This window comes from Pristiophorus japonicus, chromosome 3, assembly GCF_044704955.1.
Source record: "Pristiophorus japonicus isolate sPriJap1 chromosome 3, sPriJap1.hap1, whole genome shotgun sequence".
Lineage (NCBI taxonomy): Eukaryota > Metazoa > Chordata > Chondrichthyes > Pristiophoridae > Pristiophorus > Pristiophorus japonicus.
The window spans coordinates 289,765,073-289,786,811 of NC_091979.1; the positions used below are offsets into that span (position 1 = coordinate 289,765,073).

General features: G+C 47.5%; 1 protein-coding gene across 2 annotated transcripts in view; it reads right to left on the reverse strand.

Moving 5' to 3' along the window:
• LOC139260323 (cilia- and flagella-associated protein 46) overlaps positions 1 to 21,739 on the reverse strand; it is a 681,403-nt gene that overhangs the window by 623,411 nt on the left and 36,253 nt on the right. For both annotated transcript variants that reach the window (XR_011592768.1, XM_070876797.1), the window contains exons 8-9: positions 19,637 to 19,798; positions 8,709 to 8,808 (exon numbers count right to left, since the gene is read on the reverse strand). Coding sequence is in view for 1 of the 2 variants with exons in the window: in XM_070876797.1 (XP_070732898.1) it covers positions 8,709 to 8,808; positions 19,637 to 19,798 (262 nt within the window). In the remaining variant the exon portion in view is untranslated. The remainder of the gene's footprint in view (positions 1 to 8,708; positions 8,809 to 19,636; positions 19,799 to 21,739) is intronic.

The following is a 21,739-nucleotide window of genomic DNA, read 5'->3' on the forward strand; positions in this document are numbered from 1 at the left end:
GATTTCATTCCCTAAAGGACACTAGAGAACCAGATGGGTTTTTACGACAATCTGGTAGTTTCATGGTCACCATTACTGACACTAGCTTTTTATTCCAGATTTTATTTTTAGATTGAGTGGCTACCTCTTCCCTCATTGTTGTTTCTCCTCCTATTCCTCCTCCTCATCCTCCTCCTGAGGTAGTCCCGCTATGCCTGGTGGCAATGTCTTTGTCCTCATGATGGCCAAGTTGTGCAGCATGCAGCACCACACGAGGAAAAGGGACACTGGTTCAGCCAAGTAGTGGAGGGCTCCTCCCGAGTGGTCAAGGCAGCGGATGGTCTGCTCAATGATGTTCCTGGTTGTGGTATGGGTCTCACTATATGCGTACTGAGCAGCAGTGTTGGGGTTGCGGAGGGGAGTCATGCGCCAGCTGGTGAGCGGATAGACCTCGTCTCCGACCAGCCAACTGCAAAATTGGAAGAGTGCTGGTATATTTGTCTTGTACAGGATGAAGGCATCGTGGCTGCTGCCAGGATAGCGGGCATTGACAGTGAGGATTCGCTGTCTGTGGTTGCACACCAAGTGAATAGTAGTCTTTGCGGTTACAGAACACCTCAGGATTGTTATGGGTTGCAGCAAAGCAACTTGAGTGCAGTCAATGGCGCCCTGCACACAGGGAAGCCTGCTAATCTGGCAAAGCTACATGCACGTTCGTCCTGCTTCTCTCTGGTAATGGGAGTAAATGTAGTCCCTTCTCCTTCTGCAGAGAGCCTCTGTGACCTCCTGGAGGCAGCAATGGACAGCGAACTGCAATACGTTGAATAAGTCTCGTGCTACAGACTGAAAAGAGCCAGTGGCATAGAAATTGAGAACGTTGGTGACCTTGACTGCCACTGAGAGAGCCGTGGTAGTTCTGAGCTGAGGCTCAGGGTCTGGCTGCAGGAGGTAACAGAGCTCTGTGACCACCTCCTTGCTGAAGTGGTGACTTTTAAGACACTGCTCCTCAGTTAAATTTATGAAGGAGAAGTGCTCTCGGAATATCCTGGAGGGTAACACCAATTGTTGAGAGCACTGGCCCCATTTTCCAATCATTCTCTCTGCCTCCATTGCCTCCAACATTGATGCTGGAGGGTGTTATGTATGGAGAAAGAGTCAGACTGAACACTGTGAGCTCAAAGTAAAGTGTGACCGTAGTCTTTTATAGCAGGTCTCCAGAGTGCCTCTCCAACCTATGAGGCCTCCTTAAGTACCTGTGCTCCCAAGGGATTATGGGATCCCTTGGGACTCCAGGGGATAAGCACTCTGGTGGCCGTACAGAGTAAATACAAGTTTACATATATAACAACACTCCGCCCCAAAGTCAATGGTGTAACTATTTACAATGTGAGTCGATCTGGGGTCCTTCTTGCCCTGGTTGATTGTCTCGGTGTGAAAGCTGGTATTGTTGGATCATTTGTTGGGTCCCTCGCTGGGCTGCTGTGCAGCCGGCCTTGCTGGGCTGCCTGGTGTGATGTGTCCTGTTGGTTTACTGTGGATGATGGGTTTAACCGTGGTGCCGGTTGCCACTGGTGTGTATGTTGGGGATCAAAAAAGGTAGGGTCCAAAAAAGGTGGGTTGCTCAGGATAGTCTGTGAATCTGAGTTTGATTTGGTCCAAGTGTTTCCGGTGAATGAGTCCATTTGAAAGTTTAACCCAAACACCCTGCTCCCCTTTTTGGCCACGACAGTGCTGGGAAGCCACTTGGGACCTTGTCCATAATTCAATACAAATACAGGATCATTGATTTCAATCTCGCATGACACATTTGCGCTATTATGGTATGTACTTTGTTGAAGCCGCCTGCTCTCTACCTGTTCACGTAGATCAGGGTAAACTAACTAGAACCTTGTCTTAAGTGCTCTTTTCATCAACAGTTCAGCAGGTGGGATCCCAGTGAGTGAGTGGGGTCTCGTGCAGTAGCTAAACAGGATTGGGGTTAGGCGAGTCTGCAGTGAGCCTTCAGTTACCCTCTTCAAGCCTTGCTTGATGTTTGCACTGCTCTCTCTGCCTGACCATTGGACGCTGGTTTAAACAGGGCAGATGTGACATGTTTGATCCCGTTACGGGTCATGAAATCTTTGAATTCAGCACTGGTAAAACATGGCCCGTTGCCGCTCACCAGGACATCGGATAGGCTGTGTGTGGCAAACACGGCCCGCAGGCTTTCAGTAGTGGCAGCGGATGTGCTAGCCGACATTATCTCACATTCAATCCACTTGGAGTACGCATCTACAACGACAAGGAACATTTTACCCAAGGACGGGCCTGCATAGTCGACGTGTACCCTAGACCACGGTTTGGAGGGCCAAGACCATAACCTTAGCGGCACCTCCCTGGGTACATTGCTTAACTGCGAGCATGTATTACATTTGTGAACGCAGGACTCTAAGTCTGCATCAATACTGGGCCACCACACGTGGGATCTGGCTATCGCTTTCATCATTACGATGCCTGGATGGGTACTGTGGAGGTCATTGATGAAGGTATCTTTGCCCTTCTTGGGAACCACTACACGATTGCCCCACAGAAGGCAGTTTGCCTGTATAGACATTTCATCGTTGCGCCGCTGGAACGGTTTTATCTCTTCCTGCATTTCCACTAGGACACTGGACCAGCTCCCGTGAAGCACACAGCTTTTGACTAGGGATAATAAGGGGTCATGGCTTGTCCAGGTTTTGATCTGCCGGGCAGTGACAGGTGATTGCTCACTCTCAAATGCTTCCATAACTATGGCTAAATCTGCGAGCTGCGCCATTTCCACCCCCATGGTGGGCAATGGCAGCCTACTGAGAGCATCAGCACAGTTTTCTGTGCCTGGCCTGTGGCGGATGGCGTAGTTTATGCGGACAACTTGAGCGCCTGTCTCTGGATGCGGGCCGATGTGTTGGTATTTATACCTTTACTCTCAGAAAACAGGGATATAAGTGGCTTATGGTCAGTTTCCAATTCGAACTTTAGCCTAAACAGGTAGTGATGCATTTTCTTTACCCCATGGACACATGCTAATGCTTCTTTCTCAATCATACTGTAGGCTCTCTCAGCCTTAGACAGGCTCCTGGATGCATAAGCAACCGGTTGCAGTTTCGTGAAATCATTAGCTTGTTGCAATTCACACCCACGCCATATGACGACGCATCACATGCTAGTACCAAATGCTTACATGGATCATACAACACAAGCAATTTCTTTGAGCATAACAATTTTCTCGCTTTTACAAAGGCATTTTCTTGGCTATTGTCCCAAACCCATTCGTTCCCTTTTCGTAGTAAGACATGCAGTGGTTCTAACAGTGTGCTGAGACCTGGTAAGAAGTTACCAAAATAGTTCAGGAGTTCCAGAAACGACCACAGCTCTGTCATGTTCTGTGGCCTCGGTGCGTTCTCGGTTGCCTCCGTCTTCACGTTGGTGGGTCTGATACCGTCCGCCGCAATCCTCCTTCCCAAGAACTCCACTTCAGGTGCAGGAAAATGCACTTCGAGCATTTTAACCTGAACCCCACGTGGTTGAGTCGACTAAGAACCTCCTCCAGGTTCTGCAGATGCTCGGCTGTATTCCGACCTGCAACCAAGATGTCGTCCTGGAAGACCACGGTGTGCGAGACCGACTTCAGTAAGCTTTCCATGTTTCTTTGGAATATCGCTGCCATTGATCGAATTCCAAACTGGCATCTGTTATAAATAAAAAGACCTTTGTGCGTGCTGATACATGTAGGGCCTTCGATGATTCCTCCAGTTCCTGCATCATGTAGGCTGAAGTCAGATCAGGCTTCGTGAACGTCTTTCCTCCTGCCAGTGTTGCAAAGAGGTCGTCGGTCTTTGGTAGTGGGTATTGGTCATGCAGGGAGAAACGATTGATAGTTACTTTGTAATCGCCACAGATTCTGACGGTGCCGTCTCCCTTGAGGATAGGAGCAATCGGGCTGACCCACTTGTTGAACTCGATCGGTGAAATGATGCCCTCTCGTTGCAGCCAGTCTAGCTCGATTGCTACCCTTTCTCTCATCATGTACGGTACTGCTCTCGCCTTGTGATGGATGGGTCGCGCACCCGGAATTAGGTGGAACTTCACTTTTGCTCCTTGGAATTTCCCAATGCCTGGTTCGAACAGTGAAGGGAACTTGTTTAAGACCTGGGCACACGAAGTATCGTCAGCGGGCGATAGCGCTCAGACATCGTCCCAGTTCCAGTGTATCTTTCCCAGCCAGCTCCTGCCGAGCAGCATGGGAGCATCGCCCGGTACCACCCAGAGTGATAGCTTGTGCACCGCTCCATCATAGGAGACCTTTACGGTAGCACTGCCAATTACGGGAATCAGTTCTTTCGTGTCAGTTCTTAGTTTCGTATGAATTGGAGTTAAGACTGGACTTGAAGCCTTGTTGCACCACAAACTTTCGAAAGTCTTTTTGCCCATGATGGACTGGCTCGCGCCCATGTCCAGCTCCATTGACACCGGGAGTCTATTTAGTTCAACATTCAGCGTTATCGGGGGACAATTCGTGGTGAACGTGTGCACTCCATGTACCTCTGCCTCCTCGGTCTGAAGCTCTTGTTCGTCGTGACCCTCCGTGAATCTGTCCTCTTCTGCAACAAGTTTAACAGGATTAGCAGCTCGCTTGCACATACGTTGGAGGTGTCCCATTGTTCCACAGCCCTTGCAAACATACCCTTTGAATCGGCATGAATGGAAACGATGATCACCCCCACAGCGCCAACAAGGTGTTAATGGCCTTGCATTCATCACCCTTGATGGTGGACTCTGAGACATCTGTGGACGTGCAGCTGCAGGCATGTGTGATCTGCCCTGTAAGTTGCGATTCGAAAACAACATCACTTTGTTCACAGTACTTGTAGCAGCACTTGTGTGCTGAGAGTTGCTTACTATTGTCACTGGTGGAAATGAACGTCTGGACTCTCGCTGTGGCATTACTCAAGGTTGGGGTCTCTACAGTCAAAAGTTTGCAAAGTATGGTTTCATGGCCAATGGTAAGTACAAAAAAGTCTCTGAGTATGTGCTCCAAATGTTCTTCAAATTCGCAATGTTCTGCAAGGCGTCTCAGCTCGCCGCCATAACTCGCCACTTCCTGACCTTCAGACCTTTTGTAGGTGTAGAACCGGTACCTCGCCATCAGAACGCTTTCCTTCGGGTTCAAATGCTCTCGGACCAGTGTGCACAAATCATCATACGATTTCTCCGTGGGTTTCGCTGGAGTGAGCAGATTCTTCATGAGGCCACACGTTGGTACCTCACAGACGGTGAGGAGGATCGCCCTTCGTTTGGCAGCATTCTCTTCCCCATTTAGCTCGTTGGCCACGAAGTATTGGTCGAGTTGCTCCACAAAAGTTTCCCAATCATCTCCCTCCGAGAATTTCTCCAGGGTGCCCACTGTTCTCTGCATCTTTGGGTTCGCTATCTATATCTTTTTGCCAGTTATTATGTATGGAGAACGAGTCAGACTGAACACTGTGAGCTCAAAGTAAAGTGTGACCTTAGTCTTTTATTGCAGGTCTCCAGAGTGCCTCTCCAACCTGTGAGGCCTCCTTAAATACTTGTGCTCCCAAGGGATTATGGGATCCCTTCAGGCTCCAGGGGATGAGCCCTCTGGGGGCTGTACAGAGTTTACATATATAACAGAGGGGAGGTCGAGTGCCAGTACAGCCCCCATTAACGTATCCAAGTGTAGGACTTCGCAATCTCAGCAGAATGAAACTGACAAATTTTAAGCAGGCAGAACACTCCTGAAAGTAAGAAATGTTAAACTCACTGAAAACAGCTGTTTCACTATGTGAAACTGAGAAGGCAGCATTGATTGCTGACTAAAATTAAACCAGATGTTGATCCCTTTAAATGCCGCTTCTACAGCGGCCAGTCTCTTCTTCCTGCCGTTGTTCTTGCCAGGCGCTAAGGCAGTCAATTTTGCATCTGGGCTGTTAACATTATCGCATTGATGTTACGATCAAGCAGCTGCGAAAGGCCTTGGCGCTAAATGTTGTGCTGAGAGGTTACATTACACACTTTGGAGGTTACTTTACACACTTTGAAGGTGTTATCGACACTTTGGAGGTTCGGAGGTCTAATCTGCACTGTGGAGCTCTGATCTATCATATATAGCATGGGTGCACTTATGCTGTGCTATTTAGGACCTCAGATAAGGATCAAGATGACCACCAGCAGCACTAGCAGCAGCAGGAGCGGTACCAGCAACAGCCTGCTACCCACAGACCTGCAGCTCCAACAGGAGAGAGAGTATGAGCAGAGAGGTGCAACTCACAGGAGGTCTACATTTAGAGGTCTACATTGTGTCGGAACATCAGTGTCTGATGAGTCTCTGGGTGTCGCATCAGGTGGTGGCAGATATTTGCAGCCTTCTGGAACAAGACCTGCTGCTAACTGGACCTGGTGGCCATGCTTTACGAGTGGCTGCCAAAGTCACAAGCGCTCTCAACCTTTTTGCCTCTGGATCCTTCCTGGGCTCTGCCAGAGACAGTTGCATGATCTCACAGTTAGCAGCACACAAATGCAAAAGACAGAGAGTCGGGATGAACGGGTCCTTTTCAGAATGGGAGCCAGTGACAAGTGGAGTGCCGCAGGCCTCAGTGCTGGGACCCCAGCTCTTTACAATATGCATTAATGATTTGGATGAAGGAATTGAGTGTAATATCTCCAAGTTTGCAGATGACACTAAACTGGGTGGCGGTGTAAGCTGTGAGGAGGATGCTAAGGAACATATTGAGAAGAGCTGGGGTTCCAGCACTGAGCCCTGTGGTACTGCACTATTTACTGCCTCCTATTCCGAAAAGGACCCGTTTATCCCGACTCTCTGCTTCCTGCCTGCCAATCAATTCTCTATCCACGCCTGTACATTAACCCCAGTACCATGTGCTTTGATTTTGCACAACAATCTCTTATGTGGTACCTTGTCAAAGGCCTTTTGAAAGTCCAAATACACCACATCCACTGGTTCTCCCTTGTCCACTCTACTAGCTTCATCCTCAAAAAATTCCAGAAGATTGGTCAAGCATGATTTCCCTTTCATAAATCCATGCTGACTTGGACTGATCCTGTCACCGCTTTCCAAATGCGCTGCTATTTCATCCTTAATAATAGATTCCAACATTTTTCCCACTACTGATGTCAGGCTAACCGGTCTATAATTACCCATTTTCTCTCTCCCTCCTTTTTTAAAAAGTGGTGTTACATTAGCTACCCTCCAGTCCATAGGAACTGATCCAGAGTCGATAGACTGTTGGAAAATGATCACCAATGCATCCACTATTTCTAGAGCCACCTCCTTAAGTACTCTGGGAAGCAGACAATCAGGCCCTGGGGATTTATCGCCCTTCAATTCCATCAATTTCCCCAACACAATTTCCTGCCTAATAAGGATATCCTTCAGATCCTCCTTCTCACTAGACCCTCGGTCGCCGAGTACATCCGGAAGGTCATTTGTGTCTTCCTTCGTGAAGACAGAACCAAAGTATTTGTTCAATTGGTCTGCCATTTCTTTGTTCCCCATTATTAATTCACCTGAGTCTGCAGGGTGATTTGGACAGGTTAGATGAGTGGGCAAATGCATGGCAGATGCAGTATAATGTGGATAAATGTGAGGTTATCCACCTTGGGGGCAAAAACGCAAAGACAGAATATTATCTGAATGGCAGCAGATTAGGAAAAGGGGAGGTGCAATGGGTCCTGGGTGTCATGGTTCATCAGTCATTGAAAGCTGGCATGCAGGTACAGCAGGCGGTGAAGAAGGCAAATGGTATGTTGGCCTTCATAGCTAGGGGATTTGAGTATAGGAGCAGGGAGGTCTTACTGCAATTATACAGGGCCTTGGTGAGGCCTCACCTGGAATATTGTGTTCAGTTTTAGTCTCCTAATCTGAGGAAGGACATTCTTGCTATTGCGGGAGTGCAGCAAAGGTTCACCAGACTGATTCCAGGGAACCATTTAGCCCTCCGGGTCCTCACAGCCACCAGCAGCATTGTGGCTGAATCAAGAATGGTACCGATAAAGCTTGCCGCAAAATCTTGGGCAAGCAATAATGTGGGTCTGTGCAAAAATTATTATCCACCATGATGGAAAACGCATTACATATTGCCTTAATTTCCTACTATTTGTTACGGTAAGTATGAGTGGCCACATCATAATACTTATTTCCACTTTAACTATTCTGATATACAGATCTGAAATTTTCAGAAATTATGTCATGCTCAATATAAACTGATTATAAAAATCAATCAGAAATGTAAAATTGTTAATATCAAAAGCTTCCCAAAGTAAAACATGAACTAACAAAGAAATTTCAATCCACTAAGTGTTATAAAATGTGTGCCTAGAAATTGGCATATGGGTTAACCAGACAGATCGTCATATGGAACCAGGTGAGAACGTTGCTACTAATGGGGCAAGATTCAATTTAGTAATAAAAAAATAACTTTATAGTTGTTGTAACATCAAAGGAAATATTATGGCTTCATATTGTTATTGGAACTCAAATTGTAGATGCAGGCATTCTCTGCTCAAATATTTGAGCGCAAATACTTTAAATATAACTATGTATAATCATGATGGAAATATTGAATGTGTCATTTCTGTGTTTACATAATTTACCATATTCTAAAATTGTTATGTACAAAATCTTAGTGTCAAGCTTTGAATTATATAAATATATGCATATTGTTACTTACTTTTAGGTCAGCCATTAAGAGGTCATTAATACAACATGATGCCATCTCAGGATCCTTCACCTCTAATGCGAGATGGGCTAATTCCAACAGCAAAGAGAGCCTAGACACAGTTAGAGCAAGTTGTGAGAAGTGTTATCAGAACATAAGAAATAGGAGCAGGAGTAGGCCATTTGTCCCTTCAAGCCTGCTTCACCATTCAATAAGATAATGGCTGATCTTCTACCTCAACTCCATCTTCCCGCCCTATTCGATCTTTGTCTTGAATATGTTCAATGGCCGAGCATCCACAGCCCTCTGGGATAGAGAATTCCAAAGATTCACAATCCTTCCAAGTAAATAAATTTCTCCTCATCTCAGTCCTAAATGGCCCTTATTCTGAGACTGTGACTGCTAGTTCTCAACTCCCCAGCCACGGGAAACATCCTCCCTGCATCTACTCTGTCAAGCCCTGTACTAATTTTATAAGTTTCAATGAGATCACCTCGCATTCTTCTAAATTCCAGGGAATATAGGCCTAGTCTATTCAATCTTTCCTCATAGTTAGTAATACAGTCCCATCATCACATGGATTATTCCAAAATGAATGTTGCATGACAATCAGAACTGACCTCCTCTGACAAATTTGAATGGAATGTATATTTTAAACATGGTTCTGGTTAGACTAACCATCTGAATAGGTTAGGGAATAAAATATTATACATCAAACAATTCTTATTATTCCACTCCATTTTACTGAAGTCTTTGGGAAGTATAGCAGTTTATTGATATTGGTAGTAGTATAATAATGTCAAGCAAGATCTGTATTCAACCAAGAAGAGAAACAACATCTATCTATATTTTATTAAAAATCTTACATCTGCATGTGCTTCCTGTCTTACTTCCTATGCCCATGATTATACTGGAAACTGCTGCCACCAGGTGCCACTATTACCTTTTCCCCACAAATCTATAAATGCCTTCCAAAACATTTTCAACCAGTAATTTTTTGCTCAACAACTAAAATGTTACTATTCAAAATAAGGATTTAACGGATTTTTAAAAATCATAAATTACATACTGCACATTAACATGATTACAATCATCAATCAAACTGTATTTTGTATCTTTTAATAGCGTGATTAAAAAAATATTTGAAAGGCCTCAACTTGACCCAACACCCTGGATTTGGATGTGACTTTGCCCAGAGCTATGACATTGTGAGCAGTGTAATCTGGGCACATGCAGTGTATCCAATTTCCCAGTGAGCTTCAATACTATTCAGTAGCTGAACTACTGGAATATATCTTTTTATCTTCTAAGAGTTCCTGCTCACTGTTTTTCAAAGTCATTTGAGGAAAAATTAAAGGACTAATTTCAAAAACTTTATTCAGGTAAATTTTATTATGAGTCTTTTATACATGCATACGGTAAAGCTATGTGCTGAAAATTGAAGTAGGCCTGAAAATGGGTGCGGGAATCGGGATGCGTGATCGGCCTGTGTCTGTTGAAAGTAGTCCAGGTAGCATGCGGTATTCATGCTGCCTGCTAATTAATATTATTGATGCTTGCACCAGTGATGAGGGCACTGCTGAGTGACTGAGCGCTCAGCAAGGGGCCCAAGTTTATGGTTTTATACAGAGTCTGCACTTCTTAAAGGGAAGGTGCATTCTGCATTCAGCACCTTATTGTACTTGTTGCCAAGGCAACTATAAAACAGTTATGGCTCAACAGGGCAGACAAAGGGCACCTCGGAACTCAGGCGCAACATTGGTGGCCTTAGTGCAGGGGTTGAACGGAGGAGACAGGTGCTATACCCACAGGGAGCCAGGACACCCTCCAGACTCACAGTAAGAAAGCAGTGGAAGCAGATAGCTGAAGCAGTCACTGCCAGCAGTCTTGCACAAGAACTGGATCCAGTGCCGAAAGAAGTTTAATGGCCTCACACGAGTAGTCAAGGTCAGTGAATGCATCTTCAAAAGCCATACCCCACCCAATGCAGCATTAGCCTCACACACTGTTCAATGCACCACATCCCCATCACTCACCTACCAACAATCTCTATCAATCACGACTTATACATCACATTCATTGCTTCACCTCACCCTCACACACTTGCCATTGTTGCAAGCCTCATACCCACATCCCACACCTTGCACACACTGCCAGCTACTCAACCATGACAGACACATCAACCAAACACATTACACCACACTCACTGACACACTTCCCTTTCTCTTACAGGCCAAGGTGGCACACAACAGGAGACAGAAGTAACTAAACCAATGGGGGACAGGCATAGCTGCATATCCTGACCCAGCTGGAGGAGACTGTACTAGACATTATTGGAGGGACTGCCATTAAGCCGTGGCGATCGGCAAGACTGAAATTATTGAAGATCATGGTATGCTCATACCTAATTCTCCTTCTCAAATACCATTTCCTCCTCATCCCACAATCTCTTCTCACTTACAAACTGCTGATGGTGTAAGCATGCACATCTTGCTTTCCCCACTTCCCTTCACCACAATGCTACCCTTGTGCCTAGTTCAGAAGAACTCCAAGCTTCCTAGCCAGTACAGGAAGAACAAGAGAGTGATGGACAAGAGGCACCATTACTCAATCTGACACTCACAGGCATCAGCTCAGAAATTGACACTGTGTTACTTTAGAGGGTAATATAGAGGCGGGATCTGCAAGTGGCGAGTGGGCTGCAGCCAGGGCAGGGGGAAAGGGTAGCACAGGAGAGCGAGGTTGCACAAGAGTTCTGTTGCAGAGGATTCAGACTTCGATGGGGCGGCCTTCAGAAGAAGGACATGCACATAGAAATGCTTGGTGAATTGGTAAGCCTGCCAGAGAGCCTGTTGTCACTGTTAAGGAGCATGGAGGAATCTGGCTCCAGGGCTTTGCACAGAGCTTGGAGCCCATGATTTTCAGGATGAAAGTGATGGGAAACTCCATTAGAGCACTTGTAGACCCAACGATGATTCAAGATCTGATGGGCGATGTCTCAGCTTCCATTGCAGCACAAGTGGAAGTGACCCCAACATTTGAGTGTTGCAGTGAAAGCTAAGGCTTTTGTCATAGAAGCTCAGCATGCTGTTACACAAGCTCAGACTGCTGCCATCATGGCTGCATTTATCAATGTGCAAAGAGGTTTGCAGGGTGTCATAGCAGTCCAGCAATGTGTCCTCGAACAGATTAGTAGGAATGCTGAGGTGTTGTCCCGGGGGGAGTGGCAGCGGTCCATGGAGCACAAACTTGCCGACTTTTCTCAGGATGACAGCATTCATACTTCCATCACTGCAACACCACCAGTGCTCTTTCTGTTGCCTGTCAGCCATCCAGCCGAGATTGCTGCAGCCCATGCAGAGGTGGTGCAGTCTACAGTCAGGCCTTCGAGGCCCACGGCTGCTCGAGGGTGTTCAGCAAGGCCATCTGCAATCTTCTCGCTAAGAGGCTGCAAGGTGACTTGGACAGGTTCGGTGAGCAGGCAAACGTATGGCAGATGCAGTATAATGTGGATAAATGTGAGGTTATCCATTTTGGTGGCAAAAACACGAAGACAGAATATTATCTGAATGGCGGAAGATTAGGAAAAGGGGAAGTGCAACGAGACCTGGGTGTCATGGTACATCAGTCATTGAAAGTTGGCATACAGGTACAGCAGGCAGTAAAGAAGGCAAATGGTATGTTGGCCTTCATAGCTTGGGGATTTGAGTATAGGAGCAGAGGGGTCTTACTGCAGTTGTATAGGGCCTTGATGAGGCCCCACCTGGAATATTGTGTTCAGTTTTGGTCTCCAAATCTGAAGAAGGACGTTCTTGCTATTGAAAGAGTGCAGCGAAGGGTCACCAGACCAATTCCCGCGATGGCAGGACTGACATATGAGGAGAGACTGGATCGACTAGGCCTGTATTCACTGGAGTTTAGAAGGATGAGAGGGGATCTCATAGAAACATATAAAATTCTGACAGGACTGGACAGGTTAGATGCAGGAAGAATGTTCCCGATGTTGGGGAAGTCCAGAACCAGGGGACATAGGCTAAGGATAAGGAGTAAACCATTTAAGACTGAGATGAGGAGAAACTTCTTCACTCAGAAACTTGTTCACCTGTGGAATTCCCTACCGCAGAGAGTTGTTGATGCCAGTTCATTGGATATATTCAAGAGAGAGTTAGATATGGCCCTTACGGCTAAAGGGATCAAGGGGTATAGAGAGAAAGCAGGAATGGGGTACTGAGCTGAACGATCAGCCATGATCTTATTGAATGGTGGTGCAGGCTTGAAGGGCCGAATGGCCTACTCCTGCATCTATTTTCTATGTTTCTATGTTTCCCCACTGAAAGTCAGCAGCCTTCCACCAGCAATGCTGCAGCCACTGGGGTAGCTCTTCGTAGCAGCACTGGGACAGGAAAAGGCACACAGAAGACGGGTACTAAGGGAATGCACAAGGGTGATTAGTTGACTTTGTTACATAGAATTGGATTGAATGATTTATAAATTTGGTTTGAAATGTTAGTTCTGTGGTGACTTTCATTTCAGCAATGTGGCCAAGAGGACGGATGATGTTTCATGACAGAGGGATGGTAAGGAGAGGAAGTATTGTGAAACAGGGATCTGGAGTTTCTTTCAGGGGATCCGGAGTCTGATGATGCGCTCATGGGCAGCCCGCCTGTAAAGTGGATTTGCAGGCTGCCTCTTCCACTCCTCCTCCACGTCCTCATCCTTCTCCTCCTCCTCCTGAGGTGGTCACGGAACACATGGTAGCAAGGGCTGCGCTCTCATGATGGCCAAGTTGTAGAGGATGCAGCAGACTGCCATGAATTAGGACACCCATTCCAGTGAGTATAGGAGGGCTCTTTCTGAGCGGTCAAGGCAGTGGAACGTTGCTTGAGCATCCCGATGTTTTGCTCGATGAGGTTCCTCATGGCAGCATGGCTGAAATTATATAAGTGCTGGCCAGAAGTGTTGGGTTGCAGAGGGGAGTCATCAGCCAGTTGTAAGCGTGGTCGCACGCCAATTGCACATTCAGCGAGTAGAAACCTTTGCAGTTGTGGTACATCTCAGCATTTAGATGCAGTGCCTACAAAGCCACGTGTGGCAGTGGATGGCGTCCTGCACCATGGGGAAGCCCACTATTCTGGCAAAGCCACGTGCATGCTCCACCTGCTCCTCTCTGGTCAGAGAGAAGACAATGAAGTCCCCTCTCCTGGCATTAACAATGTCTGTTACCTCTCTTACGCAGCAGTGTATGGCGAACAGAAATGTAACAGATGTCGTCTGCTCCAGCCTGGAAAGATCCCGACGAGAAGAAATTCAGGGCCGCTGGCAGTGCTGTCCTTGCCCTGGTGTGAGGCTGCAGGTCTGGTTGCAAGCATTCTGTGAGCATCTCCTTCGAGAAGCGGAGACGCCTTACATACTGCTCCTGGCTCAGGCTGAGGTAAGAGAATTGCTCTCAGAAGACCCTAGGTGGGTATGGCCTCCTGCAGAGATCCCTTCTCCCTCTGTGAGCAGCTGGTCTTCTTCTTTGCTGCCTCTGCACCATTTTCCTGTCATGCTACAGGCCAAGGGGGATGACAATTGGAGCAGCCATAACTGGGAGCAAGTGGTCTGACCAGATCCCATTAAATCAGAAGCAAGGGGGCTGAAATTGCCACCCTCTATAAGCTCCATTATCACCTCCAACTGGCGGGAATGAAGCGGAGAGGCCTTACCGACCCAGCGCAGACAGATAGGCCGACCCGTCTGAAATTGCCCTCAGGCTGAAAGCAGCGGGAACGGGTTACCACACCGCCCATTTTCCCGCCACTTTGGACACGCGCCGACCCCTTACCGACTGGCGGCGACCCGCTTTCCAAACCCCGCGGGAAATTGCCCTGTGCAAAATTGCCCCGCAGGAGCGGCACCGCCGGAAGTTGGTGCTACCGACAGCTTTCCCCAGTGGTGAACTGTCTGTGGCTGGGCGGCATGTCCGCCCTTAAAAAGGGAGGTTGCGCTGCTGGTCGGCTGACTGCCAGGTCGGGCCAACAATTATGCCCATGGGTTCAACCGGGCCACCAACAGGCAGCCTGGCACCTCCTATTGGCTGGGAGGCCACTGGCCCGGCCGAAACCCTCCCTAAGTAAAAACTTAGCCGAGTTCGCTACAGCCCTCCCTTTAACCTGCTGTAAGTGCACTTCCGCCTCGCAGCTGCACGACATCCAAAAAAAATCGAATACTTAATTTCAATTGGATCTCCGCCCCATGGTTTGGAGCAGAGAAAAACTTAAAGAAACAGTCAGTGCGCCCTGTTTGGGATGGAGGGCAATTTCGGCCCCAAGGTATCCCCACATGCAGCAGCACTCCCTGTTACCACACCAACTTTAAACAACTCTGGAAAGCTCTAAACAGTTCCACAAACTGACACAGTGCCAGTAGAAATCATTCAACAACTAACCAGTGGTTGCTAATCCCTTTCAATAACATTGCTGGGGGGCCTTGCTGAGATGTGTGTCGTTAACACAGAGCGTTAACTCCAGATTTGACGACGAAAATGGCAGCGTTGGCGTCAACATAGAAACATAGAAAATAGGTGCAGGAGTAGGCCATTCGGCCCTTCTAGCCTGCACCGCCATTCAATGAGTTCATGGCTGAACATGCAACTTCAGTACCCCATTCCTGCTTTCTCACCATACCCTCAGCGTTGTACCCTGATTGATGCCACGATCTGCGCAATCTGCATACTTCCGGCGCATGCTCCTCACGCTCGCCCTACCACCCTCACCAAGGTGGCATCCGGTGTGACATGCACCAGAAGTGTTCGCATATGACACTCAGGCCATTTTCGGCACAAAACGGCGCCCATAGCACTGAAAAATCCGATGGTATGGAGCTAAAGATTTCGCCCACTGAATATATTCCTGCAGCAGCTTTTATTTACTGTTCTAAGCTGAAAGTGACTTTTCTCATTTTAATTTGAGTTCATTTTTCAAAAAAGTCAAACGATCTTTAAGACTTGTAATTATCACCTGATTATTAGCTACGCATGTTGACAGAACAGATTCTAATTATCATTACTGTTGTGGTGACAGAACTGCCTCTGATTACCATCTGTTTTATGTTGACAATTATAATATGTCACAACTGTGATAAATCTAATGATACAGTTGCTTTACCAAAAGTTTAAGCCCCTGAAGCAGTTGGGCACATGAGTAGATCATTTTGTGACCTCATGAGTGTTGGTATTCTGGTGGCCATTTCCTTCCACTGGTTAGATAGGGAAGGGTGGCATCTGGCGGGGCTGTGTCTACAGGCGTGCCAGCTGCGTCACAAAATAGGACTCATTGAATAATGGCAGAGATTGCAGGTGTTTTGTTATGACAGCAACCAGCGGAAGAAGGTGATGCCAACCAAAAGCCACGTGACAGATCTGCACAACCAATTGCTCAATTTTTTTGTTTCTGTCTTTAAGGTTACTAGCTTAGGTGAGCTCTAGATTCCTATATCGGAAAAAGAGTTTCCAATGATCCCGATAACTACACAAAATACATTGCATGCTCTGATTGGTGACACCTTGGGTGAATGTCAGATACTATGATAAAAAGAGTTACTCAAAGATATTGCAGCAAGCCAAATTTATGCTCTGAAGAGATTTGTTAGTGTAATATTGCTGTGTCATTATTTTAATTGTAACCATGTGAAATATTAGCTTCTCATAAAAATAATGACAACACTAAGTTTAAACCATAATATTTGGAAATAATCAATCAATTTCTGGGATGTCTGGAATGGAGCCTGTGTGGAAATAAAACAGGCGGATTGTCTTTTGTGGGGTAATTGCGTGGTTTTGCTTAAAAAAGGCAGGGAAATGTTCATACGCAATCTACACAGTACCCACCCAGGCATAGTAATGATGAAAGCTATAGCCAGATCCCATGTGTGGTGGCCCAGCATCGACTCAGAATTGGAGTCTTGCATGCGCTAATGCAACACTTGCTCTCAACTGAGTAATGCACCCAGGGAGGTACCGCTAAGTTTGTGGTCATGGCCCTCCAAACCATGGTCTAGGATCCACGTTGACTTCGCTGGCCCATTTCTGGGCAAAATGTTTTTGGTTGTTGTGGATGCTTATTCAAAATGGATTGAGTGTGTAATAATGTCTGTAAGCACGTCCATTGCCACCATCGAAAGCCTACGAGCCATGTTTGCCACACATGGTCTGCCTGATGTCATTGTCAGCGACAATGGGCCGTGCTTCACCAGCGCTAAATTCAAGGAATTCATGACCCGCAATGGGATCAAGCACGTCACATCTGCCCCGTTCAAGCCCGCATCTAACGGCCGGGCAGAACGGGCAGTCCAAACCATCAAGCAAAGCTTGAAACGCGTGTCGGAAGGCTCCCTGCACACCCGCCTGTCCAGAGTCCTGCTCAGCTACCCACTTGCTCACCGGGATTCCCCCTGCCGAACAGCTCATGAAAAGGGCACTCAAAACAAGGCTCTCTCGTCCACCCTGATCTCCATGATCATGTCGAAGGCAGGCGGCATCAACAAAGCATGTACCATGATCGCGCAAATTTGTCACGTGACATTGAAGTCAATGACCCTGTATTTGTACACAACTATGGACATGGTCCCAAATGGCTTGCTGGCACTGTCGTAGCCAAAGAAGGGAGTAGGGTGTTTGAGGTCAAACTTGCAAATGGACTAACTTGCATAAAGCATTTGGACCAAACCAAATTGCGATTCACAGACAGCCACGAGCAACCTGAAGAGGGCACCACCAACTTCGACCCTCCGATACACACACAAGTGGCAACCGACATCACGGTTGACCACGAAGCTGAACTCATCATCCCCAGTAGCCCAGCAAGGCCAGCTGCGCAGCAACCCAGCAAAGGCCCAGCCAACTCATCTACACCTGCATTTGTACCAAGACAATCGACTAGGGAGCGAAAGCCCCAGATCGTTTCACCCTGTACATAAGTGTACTATTGACTTTGGGGGAGGGAGTGCGCGTCTGTTGGAGTCCCAAGGGATCCCAGTATCCCTTGGGAGCACTGCATATAAGCAGGCCTCCCATGCTGTGCCAGCACTCTGGAATCAGAATAAAGAGACTAAGGTCACACTTACTCAAGTCTACAGTACTCAGTCATATTGCTGTGACATTGACGTGCTTACAGACATTATTACACCTCTCGGCTTGATTAATCCAACAGTCCTGGCTAGCATCCCACATTTTATCCTATGTCAACTTATGGTCATCCAAAACACGGATGCCTGTGTCCTAACTCGCATCAAGTCCCCTTCGCCCATCACGCTTTTGCTCCCTGACCTACATTGGCTCGCGGTTAAGCACGCCTCGATTTCAAAATCCTCATCCTTGTTTTCAAATCCCTTCATGGCCTCACCCCTCCCTATCTCTGTAATCTCCTCCAGCTGCACAACCCCCACCCCCCCACCGCCCCCAAAGATGTCTGTGCTCCTCTAATTCTGCCCTCTTGAGCATCCCTGATTCTAATTGCTCAACCATTAGTGGCCTTCTGTTGCCTAGGCCCTGAGCTCTGGAATTCCCTGCCTAAATCTCTCTGCTTCTCTACCTCTCTTTCCTCTTTTAAGATGCTCCTTAAAGCCTGCCTCTTTCTCCAAGTTTTTGCTCACCTGCCCTAATTTCTCCTTATGTGGCTTGGCATAAAAAATGTTGTCTTATAATACTACTGTGAAGCGCCTTGGGTCGTTTTACTATGTTAAAGGCGCTATATAAATACAAGGTGTTGTTGTTGTTGTTTAGCATGCATGAAGACCTCTGTTGCAGTTTCCCCAAGTTGGCACCTCATTTGTACGTACGCCTGGTGCTGCTCCTGGCATGTTCTTCGACAGTCCTCATTGAACCTGGCTTGATGGTAATGGTAGAGTGAGGGATATGCCGGGCCATAAGTTACAGATTGTGGTGGAGTACATTTCTGCTGCTGATGATGACCCACAGCACCTCATGGATGCCCAGTTTTGAGCTGCTAAATCTGTTCTGAATCTATCCCATTTAGCACGGTGGTAGTGCCACACAACGTGAAGGAGAGTATCCGCAGTGTGAAGATGGGAGTTCATCTCCACAAAGACTGTGCATGTCGTCACTTCTACAAATACTGTCATGGACAAATGCATCTGCGACAGATAGATCGGTGAGGATGAGGTCAAGTGGGTATTTCCCTCGTGTTGGTTCTCTCACCACCTGCTGCAGGCCCAGTCTGGCAGCTATGCCCTTCAGGACTTGGCTAGCTCGGTCGGTAGTGGTGCTACTAAGCCACTCTTAGGGATGAACATTGAAGTCGCCACCCAGGGTACATTCTGTGCCCTTGCTACCTTCAATGTTTTTCCAAGTAGTGTACAACATGGAGGAGTACTGATTTGTCAGCTGAGAGAGGGTGGTAGGCGGTAATCAGCAGCAGGTTTCCTTGCCCATGCTTGACCTGAAACCATGAGACTTCATGGGGTCAGGAATTAATGTTGAGAACTGCCAGGTCCACACCCTACCCACTGTATATCACTGTGCTTCTACCTCTGGTGGGTCTGTCCTGCTGGTGGAACAGGACATACCCAGGTGATGGTGATGGAGGAGTGTGGGACATTTGCTGAAAGGTATGATTCTGTGAGTATGACAAGGTCAGGCTGTTGCTTGACTAGCCTCCCAATTTTGGCACAAGTTCCCACATGTTAGTTAGGAGGACTTTGCAGATACAACCTGCTAGGTCATTGCAGTGGGTCTGGAGTCACATATAGGTCAGACCAGGTAAGTGCGGCAGATTTCCTTTCTCTGAAGGACATTAGTAAACCAGATGGGTTTTAGCGACAATCCGAAAATGTCATTGTCACCATTACTAACACATAGCATATACTGCATTATTTGACAAAGGCTGGAAAATTTTGGTGTGGTGGAAAAATACTGGATTTCAATCCAAATTTATCAAACCTACCTTTCATCCTCAGAGTGGTGGGCAGTGCCTGATGGGAGTTGTTGTTCAGTTGTCAAATCGTCAGAACTTCCTGGTGAGTTTGTTCCATATCCTTGTAAAAGCTTATATATCTGATTCAGCTGAACTGTGATATCTTTTGGAATTTTCTTGTCATCCAATTGACTGAAAAGGCCAAAATGACAGCATTATATATAGGTAAAGCAAATAAATGGAGTACTTTCTAAGTGTGCAATTCTTTCTTTTTTTTGTGACTATAAAGTTTGAAAACATTTCAAATTCTGTAATTGTATGGTGGAATGTGTACTCTGGCATGAACTATACGCCATATTTTAAGGTGACAACACCATTGATTAGATGTGAACATAAAATCATACAAAACATAACACATCAAAAGAAGAAGCTAACATCACATTCTCTTCATGGTTTGCAGAGTTTGGTTTTAAAACTTAGCTGACCCTGAGGGGATAATTTTAAGCCTCTCCCCAACCCCCCCGCCTCCCGCAGACATGCAGGAGGCGGAGGGGGAAAGTTAAGAGGCTGAAATTGCTCTCGGTGAGAAATTGGGGCGGGCACTTCGATTTAAGTGGAAATTTACCGTCCGACAGGAGTCCAAGGGAAGAGCCGGAAAATTAGGCTCTTTAACTCTGACATCGCCTCCAAACGTTTTGGGGCACTGTTACTTACATGGAGCCACTGGGCCGCCAGAGAGTGGTTCGGCCGGGCCAGCAGCCCAGCACCCAAGAGCGGGGGTAGGCTGCCTGTTGGTAGCCCGCCCGATCCAGCGGCCGCCATTGTCCATCCAACTCAGGAGTCGGCCAACGATTACAATGAAATGGCAGCCACGGCGGTGCACCCTCCCCGTTAAGGGCAGCCACACCACCCAGCCACGAGCAGCTTCGCGCTAAACAAAGCTATCAGGGGCACTGACTGGCAGCCGTACTTCCACGAGGAAATTTCCCCCGCGGGACGGGAAAAGAGTCGCAGCCGGGCAGTAAGGGGTCAGCGTACAGCTGACAATGGGTCGGAGCGCCATGTGTGGTGGAAACACAGGGCGTAACGAAAACCCGTTCCCACCAACCCCGGTCCAGGGGCAATTGCAGATGAGTCGGCCCCGCCACCCGCCCTCAGTCGGAAAGGGCTTACTGCCCCATTACCACCTCTATGGGGTGGTAACGGGCCTTAAAGAAGGGGGCAATTTCCCCCCCTAAAAGTTTTTAAATGGGTAATTCAACCCCAATTGATCTTATCTGTGTTTCAGATTTAACGCTGGCAGCTTAAGAGATGCAAAAACGGCTGGATCAAACATGTGCGTCTTTCCTCCACCACTGCTTGTGGGCCAGGAGGTGCAGGAGTGCTTCCCCCTCCCCCCACCCCTGGCCCACCAAGCTAACCTGTTAACCACGCTGTAATCATATCCCCGCGATAGGTCCCCCCAATATTTGACCACTCCCTCAAGCTTTCCAACCTTCGACATACCTCTCCGGCCTCTTCGATGTCTCTGATCCCCGACCAATCTCTTCAGTCCATACCCTCCCCCCCAAGTCCACCCCATCCCAACAATCTCTCCGGGGCAACCCCCACCCTTAAGTCCCCCTCAACCCAACAACCGCTCTGGGATTTCCAACCCCATATCCACCCCAGCCCAAGATATCTCCTGGGCACCCCCTCCTCAAGTTCCCCTCAACCCAACGATCTGTCCAGGAATCCCACTCCGCTATCCACCCAGCCCACAATCTCTCCAGGGCCTCCCACTCCCAAGTCCAACTGGTCCAAATGATCTCACCAGGGCACCTCATCCTCAAGTTCCCTTCGACCCAACGATCTCTCTGGGACTCCCCACCCCAAGTTCACCCCGGCCCACGATCTCTCCAGGGGCCCCATTCCCAAGTCCACTCCAGCCCATGAACTCTATTAACGATTCTTCAATCTGATTGGTTAAGGAGATACACTGGTTCACACAGGTCCCAGATACTCTGCAGAGTGTGCTGTGCTGTTTCGATAATGGACTGAGAGGAACTTCCAATGCAAAAGCCCATAAAATGTCTGTGGATAGGTAGTGTGTAGACGAAAGGCTGGCGCCCTTTGTTAGCCACTGACTGCAAA